This window comes from Cuculus canorus, chromosome Z (genome assembly GCF_017976375.1).
Source record: "Cuculus canorus isolate bCucCan1 chromosome Z, bCucCan1.pri, whole genome shotgun sequence".
Classification (NCBI taxonomy): domain Eukaryota; kingdom Metazoa; phylum Chordata; class Aves; order Cuculiformes; family Cuculidae; genus Cuculus; species Cuculus canorus.
The window spans coordinates 24,511,029-24,524,251 of NC_071441.1; the positions used below are offsets into that span (position 1 = coordinate 24,511,029).

The following is a 13,223-nucleotide window of genomic DNA, read 5'->3' on the forward strand; positions in this document are numbered from 1 at the left end:
AAACTAAATCTTGCCCCTTCCAATTTAAACCCATTCCCCCTCATCCTATCACTACATGCACTTGTAAAAAGTCCCTTCCCAGCTTTCCAGTAGGTCCCCTTCAAATACTAGAAGGCCAATATTAAGTCTCCCTGGAGCCTTCTCTTCATCGTAGAATAAGAACCCATTACTACAACACTAACTAGCACTGAAAAGGGGATATATCAGATACTACGTATTTAAAAAATACTATTTAGGATTATAGCTCTATATACCTTTGATACCAAAATACTTTATACTGTTGTGTTGCTGCTTCACAACTGAATTTAGAATTTAGTCTGAGCATGTGGCTGTGACCCAGAGTTTCAGGCTACAGTGACCAACTCCTCTGTCTTAGGAATTTGAAATTTTTCACATTTAACATTGATAAAAGGTCTTCTAAATTTTCTGAGAGAACATGACAATGGAACAGTTATTCTAGTTTTTTAGTTGCTTCTTTATCAGACAGAAACTAACAAAAGTTAGTTCAACTATTGTGCAGTCATATAACTGCTGTCTGCCCTATTCCTGGCACTACTAAATAAGACAAATTAAGCCATTTATGAAATGTTCCTACGCCAGTCAGGGCGGTATTTTTAAATCCTGTTTTTTTTAATTACTTCTAGAATAACCCTATTGCTATCTTGTTTTTTTAGAATACAGAGCAAAATATTTTTGCACAAATGCTATCGTAATTGCTGAATAAATCCACAAATCTAAACACAACTTCTGGTGAAGTATGCCATGCCACTCAAAGGGAATGCAGTCAATACCATAAAATTCTTAGTTCACCCATGCTACCAAATGATTTTGGAGGACGATTCTCATTACCCTGATCAAAACTATATCTCTGTGCCAGCTCAGTGTATTACTTTTTGCAAATGACTTTCTGGATGCCTCAGTAGCTGGCCTTGTTTTGCGCTTCAGTTGATATCTGTAACTGCTTAACTCAATAAAGGACATCCTCCATACTATACTGGATGATTTAAAACATTTGAAGAAATTTTGAGTATATTTATTTTGTAGATGCTTCTCTAGCAGCATGTTAGAAAGGAAAATTTTATTCTATTTAGTCTGGGATTAGTCAAATTATAATTATGAGGATGTTTCTTGCTTTCATTTGATGGAGAGGCATTCCCAATTTTCAAGAAAAATCACAATTCGAACTCTTCCTAATGGCAGAAGCAGCAAGCAACAATCTTAAATTTGAGTCAATGCTATAAAATTGCTGCACAATTTCATACAATCTAGATAGGCACTGTAATCTATGCAGTGATTGCTGGTGGTCTTTGGAGAAACTTCTGTGCCTCATACAAGTAGCTAAAAATATAAAAAATGCTTTCCCACTGTTGTTTTCCCATGTAATCCATTGCTAGAAATGCCACAGGGATGTTTTACATTGGTGTTTGGGTGAGAAGCTGATCTTGTGTTAGGATGAGCAGTAGTCAGCATTGTATCTACAGCTAAGTGATGGATATGGGCTCCACAAACCCTTATGTCTGTTGAGAAGTAGCTTCCCTAACAAAAATGTCTGTGAAGACTTCACTTGGATGTTATACTGCTCATAAGTCCAGGTTTGCTCTTGTATATTCACATGGGCCCATTCCTGCTAAGTATGATGCATTTTTTACATAAGAATAATTGATTCCCTAATAGCAAGATTTTAAAAAACATTTTTATGCAGAAGGTTGGCCTCTGGTGGCCACAGACCAGTACCCATGGTTTTATTTGCCTAGCCAGCTTCCTGGGTGTAGTGAGTCAAGCTGATGTTTTGCCTCCTGGTTGTTTTTTTTTTTTATTCCTGCAGAAAAAATATTCATAAAATCTGTATCTAAATTTGCCAGGGAAAGTTGGCTTGCCTACTCGTGCCCACTTTTCTTGTCTCAAAGTTAAAACTTCATGTAACATTTCACTGTTTCAACAAGGTGCAGAAATCTGTAGGAGACAGTCTCCTAAACATAAAGAATAAAAGATTTCTACAGTTGCAATGCCAAGCTGCATGGCAAAATATACCAGTGCATCTGCACAACCCACTGTGGCAGGCAAGGTGCTTAATAACAAAAGGTTATGCAAAAATTTTTACACATCTGTTCAGTTTATCATCAACTGAATGATTTGGACATGAAGTTGGGCAGACCCAACGAGGCAGTTTGAAAATGTGGACTCATAAAGTTAATGCAGTCCCAATGCATCTTCCTTTCTCATAACCATTTGGTGTCCATCGTCTTCCCTCATATCTGCTTTATGGGAAAAGGGATACATTAAAAGAATAAAAGGGTCTCTCTTTTCCCCAGAGGTGGAAAAACACAGAAACTGTATTGAGTATGAGAGGGGTTCACAACACTGTGCAACATTTGAGAAAGAGGTAAGAGCAACAGGATGAAGAAAGAGATGCATGATGGTGTCAGTGTGTGTGCGTAGCATGGTCTTGTGCTAGCTGGCACCAGGAGGAGGAGATGACTGGATTTTGAGTAAGGAGAAAGGCCCACAGCATACCTTTCTTGCTGTTAGGATACCGAAGTCAGAATCTGTCCCCAAACAGTGGTTATCAAGGGTTATGAAGATGAAGGAGAGTGAAGATAGTTCAACATTACATCAAATTTCAAACCCCTGTAGTGACCAGTTGCATCAAAATTCACATCCACAAAAATAACCCACCTGTGACTCATGATTGCTTGCTTATGTGGAGACTTGTTTCTTAAGAAAAGCATTTCAAACTTTGATTACTGCTGAGAGTGGCAGGAGTTAATGAGGTCTTCCTCTGCAAATCTCTTTCATCATCTTTGGTAATTACAGATAAAGGCAACTTTGGCCTAGGGTTGCTATTCTTCCTGGCATGGATTACTGGAAGGCTTCTAACTCTAGCTGTGCGCAAATACACATCTACTTTAGACCTTTAGTGGGGAGGACTTGAACTAAGTCCCTCCACAAACTGGAGCCTGGAGAAATAAATACCAGGGTTTAAGGCTGTTTACATTAAGAGAAGTGAATATTTTAATATATTAAAAGTTGTTAACCTTTTTCAGAAACTTTACTGGAAACAAGAGGCCAGATTTGAAGAATGAAACATGATTCTAAATAGCTTGTTTTTCTTTCATATTCACATGATAATAATTGCCTGTCAAGCCAAACCCTCATCTATCTTTTTTCCACTGTAAAGTCTCCTGCAGTTTTTAGATATCAGAGAAGACTGTAGAAATGCTTCTTTCCTCTCCCACTCTTTGTGTGCTCTCCCAGATGAACTTGCACTTTGTGTGTCTTCCGACTTTTCAAAGTGGCTGTGTGTCCTCATTTATACCCTGTATATATATCTTATTTATACCATCAGAACACCTCAACACAATCTACTGTGGTCTTTTCATGCATGTCAAATGCTCTGTGCTGTGGCATTCTGCAAAGCTGCCATGCTGAGATGTGGGACCTGTACCATTAATTTGAAACCTGACTAGAAAGGAAAACATAGCCCGGCTTGCTGTCCTGCAAGATGCTGACTCTAGCAGGATTAATTTCACTAGATGGTTTCAGCTTCTCTATTTCGAGCATAGACAGGGTCAGAAACAGAATTTATTTTTAAAATTCAAAATTTATGACCTGAAAAGCTGCTATCAGGTTTTTTTCCCCCAAGTATTTTTATCCACCTATTTATTTTTTCTACAAATCCTGTGGGTTTTAATCAAAAAGTAGACTTTAAGAGAATCTGGAACATAATCCTGAGGCAATGTAGATCTGAAGCAAACCTATTGGGAAAATACATCAGCTCAGGCTGAAAGCAGTTTGCCTGCTTTTGGTTGATGGGTCATAACTGAGAAAATAATGAGCTTAAACAACAAAACCCCAAAATTTGGTCTTGGAGAGGGGACAAGGGAAGTTTTGCAATAGTGTGTCCTAGCGTTCATGAATCATGACAGCACTAGCTGCATCCAGAATTTCACATTTTTCCTGAACAGCCCTGGCCATCAGCCAAATAAGGGAAATTAGAAGAAAAATCTGAATAGTTCTGTGGCATATGGCTAATGAAAACACCTATTTTTTCCCTAATGCAAAGAGTAAGTGAAAAATAAGTGGTTTTTCATTTCAAAATAGAAAATATGAAGAAGCTGTGAAAAGAAGAATAAACTGTGAGGCAGGTGATAGAAAGCAGATAGAAAGCAAATTTTCCTGGCAATTCAATGGTGCTGAGGTTAAGAAATTACAGTAATTGAAATTGCCGTAACCGCATGTCTGTATGAAGCAGATATGTCTCATAGGTTGCACGGCATTTCTAGGAGACAGATGGGACATATATCAAGCTTGCAAAACAAGCTATTCAGTGTAGTGTGCAAGGCCTGCACTAGGACTGCCTGCATGCTTCGTAATACACTTTCTTATAGCAAGAGGGATGCTGAGGGGGTGTTGGGTTTTTTTTGTTTTTTTTTTATTGTACTGCTGAAACAGTTTTTTTCTAGTTCTATATACTCTGTACACACTTTTCACTTCTCTGCGTGCCTTGCAACAATAAAAATTCACTTGGATTAATTGTACAACATCAGGAAAGCATTCAATTAGTGGTATTTCTGTTATGCTGTTAATAGCATTCTTCATATGCTTTAATATGCGTGTATTGGCAGCAGGCACAGTAAATGCTGCAGCTGGGCACTAGATCGAGGCAAAGGGGCAGTTGTCAGGGTGGGGGAAGCCCAGGAACCCTGGAAGGAACACGGGGCAGGTGGCTCCTGGCTCCCAGAAGTGGCAGCTGCCACATGGCAGCTGATGGGGGAGGAGGGTGGTCCAGGAAGCAACCATGGGAGATTTAGGCAGCCCCCAGGGAGCATCAGCGACTGGAGTGCTGCAAACAGGAGCGGGCAAACAGGTGTATGGCATGTTAGAAAAACGTGGTGTGGCAGTTTGTGCAGCAATTCACACAGGCAGGGTGAGCAGAGAGGGCGCTGGAGCTTGGCCAGAAGGACTAGAGTATCATAGTGTCCACTTGGCAGAAAACTAGAGCTGCTCCAAGCTCTGTACCAGCCATGACTGATGCAGGCTCCCAGACAGTGCATGCACACTGCCACGCAGACACCAGGCTGCAGGGCGTGCACCCCTCTTGCACCAGTATCAGACCCCAGTGGGGAATTCACTTGTGGGAGTTGTGCTTGGTGGAGGAACTCCTCCAGTTGGTGACAGAACTCAGGGAGGAAGTGAGTAGGCTGAGGACAATCAGAGAATGTGGCCAGCAGGAACAGGGAAGCGATTCTCCTCCTGTACTCTGCACTGGTATGGCCACACCTCAAATACTGTGTTCAGCTTTGGGCCCCTCACTATAAGAAAGACATTGAGGTCCTGGAGCATGTCCGGAGAAGAGTAGTGAAGGGGCTTGAGAAGTTTTATGAGGAGCAGCTGAGGGAACTGGAGTTGTTTAGCCTGGAGAAGAGGAGACTGAGGGCAGACCTTATTGTTCTCTATGGCTACCTGAAAGGAGATTGCAGAGAGGAGGGTGCTGGTCTCCTCTCCCAAGTGACAGGTGATAGGGGAAGAGGGAATGGCCTTACACTGTGTCAGGGAAGGTTTAGAAAGGGTTATCAAGCACTGGCACAGGCTGCCCAGGGACATGGTTGAGTCACCATTCCTGGAGATGTTTAAAAAGCAAGTAGATGAGGTGCCTGGGGACACGATTTGGTAGCAGACAAGTAAAGTTGGAATTGATGATCTCAAAGGTCTTCTCCAACCTAATGATTCTATGATTCTATGTTACGCAAAATAATACGTTATTTTTCTAGATACGTTTCTTCTAAATAAGTGATAGGGTTTATTTGCTTGTTTAGCTTCACTTATGGTAATTTACACCACTGTGATATGTTTGCAAAGCTGTGTTTTGTCCTGATTTTGTACTCACATAGGTGTACACAATTAAGTCTTGTGGAGAAAGGTGGGAAGAAAGATGACTTCAGTATTTTAAAGGAAATCTGGTCAATTTATTTTAGAGTTAACACAGTAGGGGAAAAGTCTGTTTTTTAAAACAAAATGAAGGAAAACACAAATGACACAAATGCATGCAGATGCTGTCCTTTCTCTTGGGTATTTCAAAATGGTTTGGATTTAAAACTTCTGTCTTGGCAGGCTCAAGGAATGCGTGCTTGTTAAATCCTGAAAAACAAACAAAAAATATTGTGAAATTAAGAAATCAAAATTGTAAGGAATTATATTCTGTTGAAAGATAATCTTTAAAAGATAAATCCTGAATCCGAATTTGTACTGAGGACCTCTGCAAAATGTGCTGTCTGAACTTGTAAAACACACAGATCTTCAACTGAAGTCAAATACTTGGAATATATGCCACTGCATGCTAAAGAGATACCGGGATGTTGACCTGCTTTCTGAGAGCCCTGCCAGCATCAAGGCTGGTATAAGTCTGCTGCAGGGAAAAAGGAGGAGAGCTATGGAGAGCACATATCAGGCCATATACTCTCTTTGACCTATGCTGGGCCCATCTGCCTTTGGATGCTGTTCTGCAGGAGGGATCTGGGAGCAGCGAGGGGATGTGGATCAAGGGGAAGTTTTATGCTCTCCTTCTCCCCTCATATCAAATTGGGAAAAAGACCTGTCCTGCTAGTCTTATCATTTCATGCCACTGTAGGCAAGTTGCCTTTCTTCAAGTGCGCAGGTTGTTTCCCAGCAGGCAGTCCAGTTGCTCAGACTGTGCCAGTGCTGAGGTGTGTGCATGTGAAATAGTTGTGAAATAGTTGTGGATAGCTGGGAGATACAGGGCATATTTAATGTGATTCAGATGTTGATTTCCAGCTAAGTTCTGTACTCTGAACTCCACTCTCATTTATAAACTGATGCCACCTTTTAGAAACTCATTTTTAAAGCAAAGGTAGGAAACTGAGGAGTTATGAGAAGTACCTCAACAACCTTATAGGGAAAGAAAGCCCTTTATTTTGGGGAAGAGGGTTGGTGAGAGACTAGATGATTAGAGATCTTTATAGGGAAAATGCTGACCCAGTAAATGTTGTATGTTTGCTTTTTATATTCAGCTACTAATGTCTTTGGGTTTGTTTTAATATTTGGACACAGGACCTGTGAAGGACGAAACATCCGCTACAAGACGTGCAGCAATGTGGTAAGTGAAACATAACTTTGAAATGATAGAAACCAGCACATGTGAGAGTCATGTTCATATTACATAAAATAATTTGGTAATACGATAGCAAGAATAGTGTAGCAATCTAAACTGCCTTCACACTACCAGATCATGGGCAATACAGTTTTGTCGATTTCTTGTGGAGACATTAGGTCATAGCATGATGCTGAAATGGATTGAAAGGGATTGTAGTCACAGGCTTTCCAAATAGAGTGTCAGTGAAGCTTCAGAGTTGCTCTTTATAACCACCATCAGCAGCACGCCTACCGCCACCATTGGCACCCTCTGCCTCCCATCTTCACAGCAGAATCAAGGCTGCTTGTGTTCCCAGTGTTACTTTGGTAACTAGCTGATTCTTATTGGGCAGTCTGTCAGACTGGAGAATTAAGCTGTTACGGATTGAAGACAAATTAGTAAGAGATAGCTGTTTCTGTTCACTTGTGCCCTCACAGCACTGGAATTCTGTTGCTTATCTCAGAAAAGCAGTTTTATATAGTCTGCACCGCTTTCCAAAGCCTCTTACTTGTTTTCTGTATATGATAAATACAGTTTTCAGTAAAATAAAGTAAGAAACTTCAACTTATGTGCTCACCAAAGTAAAAGCGTGTTTTGACTGGTGAAAATGGAAATAAAGACTTTCATATGGAAAATTTTATTGGGTGCCAAGAATAGTAGAAGCTCTCAAATTACATGGTGAAATGTCAGTTTTACCAGCGAAGATGAAATCAAATGTGCACTGAGCCAATCTTTCTCATGCCTGACAGGGACATATTCAGAAGCTTTTCAATAGGTGCTTTGTCTAAAAAAGTTTAAAAGTTTAAGTTAAAAAAAATGAATGTTCCCTCATATTTAGCTTGTATTTTCTTCAATAGATCACAGTTCATAATGAAAGTAACTGCTTCTGTCAGAGTTGTAGTCTCCTATGCAGAAAGATTTCTCACACTTCTTCCTCTGAAATATGTTATGGTACTTCACTGACAACAACTAGAGTAGTCAATCAATAGGTCTGCTGGCTGATTGACGGTTTTAGATTCTATTTCCAAGGCACTTAGGCTACACCAGAACTATGGAGGGAATGCAAAGGTTGATTTGTGTCAGTAAAGTTGCATGCTGTAGGTCTGTAGAATATGAAGCAAAACGGGGGAAAAAAAAAAGAGATACTGTTAAAGGCTGATTGGACTACAGTTAGAGCCATCAGTTTGGATTTGGTTCGTGAATGCATGCGTGTTGTGAAAGTCTCCTTCATCTTCTGACCTATCCTTGTGTATGCTAAGAGCAGTGAGACAAACTGGCATCCTGCTTTGCTGTCATCAGTTATTCCTGGACCAGCCCGATGAGAGGCTGGAGTTTACCTGTGTTGCAGACCTTATTTTGGAATCATTCAGCTTAACTTTCCAATATAAGGAATTATTTTTAAATGTTATTTTTAGCTTAGGTTCTGTTTTGGAAATGTGCATCTGAACAGTTTTCCTTCAAAATAAAACCTTGCATAGTTTTGTCAGGCAATTCTTTACATACCTTTTATTTGGCAATACTGGCTGCAGACTTTCCAACATAACAGTGAGGCATTCAGCTACAGAACTTAATTATTTCATACCAGATAATCCACACTGAAACTTCCAAAGTAGTTTACTCTACTGAAATCAATGACAACTTTGCCACTGAGTTATGAAGACGCAAGACTGCATTTATGATTTTAACCTCTTTTTTTTTTTTTCACAGAGGGTAAAGAATGGATTGTGCTACATTGCTCTTTTCCTTAATAAAAGGGTTAAATGAGTTTTCATTTTTTTCTTATTAGTATTTTGTAAACATGCACAACTAGCAATAAATCAAACGATTCTCAAGTTTCTGCCTACATCACACTTTGACCAGGCCCTCCAAATACAGCTCTATGTCTTAAGGAGAGTACTTGACTGTGTTAATTTTGCAGATGTTTGATTTCAGGGGAAAGTATTTTCTATTTTTAAAGTATGTTGAACATTTTATTCAATTTAACATATTATACGTCTTTCCACGTATCGTCTTTGCTAATCTGAGATACTGTGCACCAGCGTTTACAACATTAGTCATTGCAAGGACACTGTCACCATGATAGGCATCAGAACTTTTAGCAGGATCCTGCTGCAAGCTGTAGTGGTCCTCAGCCCTATGTTTCTATGGCTAGGTATACTTTGAAATGCCTTATGCAGAAGCAGTGGAAACCTAAATCAGTTTTGGAAGCCTAAACCTGCATCTGGGCTGTGAAATCCATTCTGGCATTGAGTTGTATAGCTGTACCACTGAAATATTGTTTATCTCTTTCAGAATGCCAAAAAAAAAAAACCCATATACTTTCTCTTTAATGTAGTCTACTGTTTTTGTCTCCAAAATCCAGGTATATATGCACACAGATTAGATCTTGAAAACAATTCATGAACCCCATGGTTTGTCATGGTATTCTGCGTTGGAAAAGGCACATTATATTGTTTCTATTTTTGATAACTCAGACTTTACTTTCTAAGATTTCATCCACAAAGACATTGAAAATCCAGAGGATGGAACTTCCAGGCTCAATGAGACCTAGATTTGCATTTCCCCATTCTACCCGCAAAGCTAGCTGTCATGCTTTGTGGAAAATTCCTATTTGATCCTTGTGGAAATCAGTGAGTCCTGAAATACAAGTTTCATTACCATTAGCTTGTGCATATCTTGAGGACTCATGCTATTGTTTATAAAATAACTAGTGCTTTTATTTTCTACGAACTGTCTTCTGTTGAACTGGCATGGGGTTTTTGTTTGTTTTGATTTTTTTCCTTGTATAGATAGCTGTCCTCTTACAGAAAAGAATAGGTAGTCACGTATACCGAAAGTAAACTTTCAAAGGTGAAATTTGAGAATGAGAAGAATACTTTTTGGAGTCTGGCAATGAACACGTTTTCATAGGCACTATCATTTGCAAGATTTTGTTACAGCTGGTTTTAATTCATCCCAAAATTAAATTTGGGGGGGGGGGGGTGGGGGGTGGGGAAGAAGGAGATAAAGGAAAAGAGAGTCAAGGGAAGAAAGTGTGCGTCTGTTTCCTCACTGATATTATTCTAGGGATGATGAACCATTTTGCATAGTATAGAATGCAAGAGAGGTTGATACTGCTGTCTATAAATCTTCTGAGCAATCTTTAAAGGAACAAATCTCTTCCAGTATGTTCACCACTTGCTTTGCTGGGTGTTGATCAGAAACTGGAAAGATTATGGATATGAAGCCACATGTGTAAATAGTGAAAGAGGAGTGAGGGACTCTGAAGATGATTTAGGGTTGAATTGCATCCGCTTTTTTACTTCTTACTATTCATATTGACTCCAAGTATGTTTCCAGCCATTTTGGAATATAATCATGTGGAGAGAGAGGAAGTCATTTGTTTTTCTTTAGGAAATTACTGTGAATGTGGTGGAAACATGTTTTTGTATCTAGCTGGGTTGTTATGCAAAATAAACTAAACATTATGCAAAATAAACAAAAGTATTTCCAAAATGCATGTAGAATTTTTTTACTAGTTCTCTTTTTACGTTCTGTTCCTTCTTCAAGGCACATTCTTAGTTGCCAGGTTCTCTCTGGCTTTTGTACCATGCTATCATACCATTTTATTTGTCCTTTCTCATTTTTCAGTTCTTCTGCCACTCTTTTTGTTTTTTGCTTTCTCTTCCATCATTTACATAAAAAAGGGTTTTTTTGTTGTAATATGTAGTTTTCATGCCTTCTCCCTTTATTTTCCTCAGTTATCAAACACCTTTTTGTGATCAAAACCATTTTTATTTTCACTGACATTTTTCCCTTTTAAGGCACTCCCTTCTGAATCAGCCCCAGAGATTCATGAGAATGCTGAATGACACTTCATTCCCAAATGACCTTCTGTGCTTTCTATGATAGGGTAACCACATCAGCGGACACAGGAAAACCAACAGATGTGATCTATCTAGACTTCTGTAAAGCCTTTGACACAGTCCCCCACAACATCCTTCTGTCTAAATTGGAGAGGGATGGATTTGATGGGTGGACTGTTTGGCGGATAAAAAATTGGTTGGATGATTGCATTCAGAGAGTAGTGGTCAACGGCTCAATATCCAAATGGAGATCCATGACAAGTGATGGGACCAGTGCTGTTTAATGTGTTCATCAATTATATTTGCAGTGAGATCGAGTGCACCCTCAGCAAGTTTGCAGATGACACCAAGCTGAGTGATTCAGCTGTCACACTGGAAGGATGGGATGTCATCCAGAGGGACCTGGACAACATGGAGAAGTGGGCCTGTGTGAACCTCATGAGGTTCAACCAGGCCAAGTGCAAGCTGCTACACCTGGGCTGGGGCAACCCACAATTTCATTACAGGATGAGGATGATGTGATTGAGAGCAGCCCTACAGAGAAGGACTTGGGGGTGCTGATTGATGAGAAGATCAATATGAGCCAGCAGTGTGCGCTCGCGGCCCAGAAGGCCAACCGTATCCTGGGCTGTATCAAAAGAAGCGTGGCCAGCAGGTTGAGGGAGGTGATCCTACCCCTCTGTTCAGCTCTTGTGAGACTCCACCTCAACATAAAAAGGATATGGAACTGTTTCAACAGGTCCAGAGGAGGGCTACAAAGATGATTAGAGGGCTGGAGCACTCTGCTATGAGGACAGGCTGAGAGAGTTGGGGTTGTTCAGCCTGAAGAAGAGAAGGCTCTAAGGAGACCTTATAACCGCATTCCAGTACTGTAAGGGGTTGTACAAGAAAGCTGAGGAGGGACTTTTTAAAAGGGCATGTAGTAATAGGATGAGGGGAAATGGCTGTAAGTTGGAGAGGGGAAGATTTAAATTGGACATCATGAAGAATTTCTTCATCATGAGAGTGGTGAGGCACTGGCACAGGTTGCCCAGGGAAGTTATGGCTGCCCCCTCCCTGGAAGTGCTCAAGGCCAGGTTGGATGGGGCCTTGAGCAGCCTGATCTAGTGGAAGGTGTCCCTGATCATGGCACGGGTGGTGGAGCTAGATGATCTTTAAGGTCCCTTTCAATCCAAACCATTCTGAGTCTATGACTTTGCATTTCATATTTACTTGCTTATACTTGCCAACACGGTGATGAACACTGCATATAAAGCTGCTCTTGAGATTTTGGTGTTCAACCTGAAAATAGACAATGCAGGAAGCTGCACAGCATTACTAGCTATTTTACAAGGTTTGGAGCAGTTCTGCTAAGCCTAAAGTAAAAATTGTAGATAGTGGAATCCATTCATCAGGCCACCAAAACTTGTAACCACCACCTGTAGCACTTTATTATATATACCTCACTTTCTTCACCTGGCTGAAATACCAAGTGTAATGACATCCTCCATTTTTTTGTCTTGCATTCAGCTAAGCTACTTCCATCCAAATTTCTTACCAGCTTGTGCTGCATTTTGTATGTACCAGCACTGATACTGTTCATCTTAATTTCAACAAAATGACTCTACCCTCTTTCCATGCACCAAAGCCCAGTGTGTTGGAAAGTGTCAAACCTAAGTGCATAATTCTCAGAATCATTGGCTTGTGTGTATGAGAAGCATCACCACCAGACCTACAAAAATTATTAGCAGGATTTAATTTTTCTACCCTCTATTAGCTAGAAATGTCATGTGGAGCTTTTTGCAATCAAACCTCCTAGTTTGCATTTTGCAGTAAAATGAAATAAAATAACCCTGTAATGGCTACACATATCTCCGTATTAACACCAGATTTACTCAATGTCAGTTTACTTTTTAAGTGGAAATTCTTCCCAACTCAGATCATTTATTGTGACTACAGTCTGTTCTTCAAAATGCTGGATTTTAATAACTATCATCTTATTTCAGAATGGGTGCATTCTAAAACCTCAGAGTGTTATCTAGGAAATTTTCCTTATACTTGGAAACAAGTGCTTTTAGCATGTTGTTAATGGTAGCAGCTTTGACTTCTGGATTTGCTGTCTTCTCAGCAAACAGACCTGTGAATCTCCAACTAGGGGGAAAAAACCCCCAACAACCCATTGCTGCTGTTCAATGTGAGTGCATCAAGATGCTTTGTAGACCAAACAACCTGAATCACTTTTGTGACAG

General features: G+C 40.1%; 1 protein-coding gene across 4 annotated transcripts in view; it reads left to right on the forward strand.

Moving 5' to 3' along the window:
* Positions 1-13,223, forward strand: part of ADAMTSL1 (ADAMTS like 1) — a 391,465-nt gene that overhangs the window by 232,546 nt on the left and 145,696 nt on the right. For all 4 annotated transcript variants that reach the window (XM_054053917.1, XM_054053919.1, XM_054053918.1 and 1 more), the window contains one exon: positions 7,069-7,114. In XM_054053917.1, the coding sequence (XP_053909892.1) occupies positions 7,069-7,114 (46 nt within the window). The remainder of the gene's footprint in view (positions 1-7,068; positions 7,115-13,223) is intronic.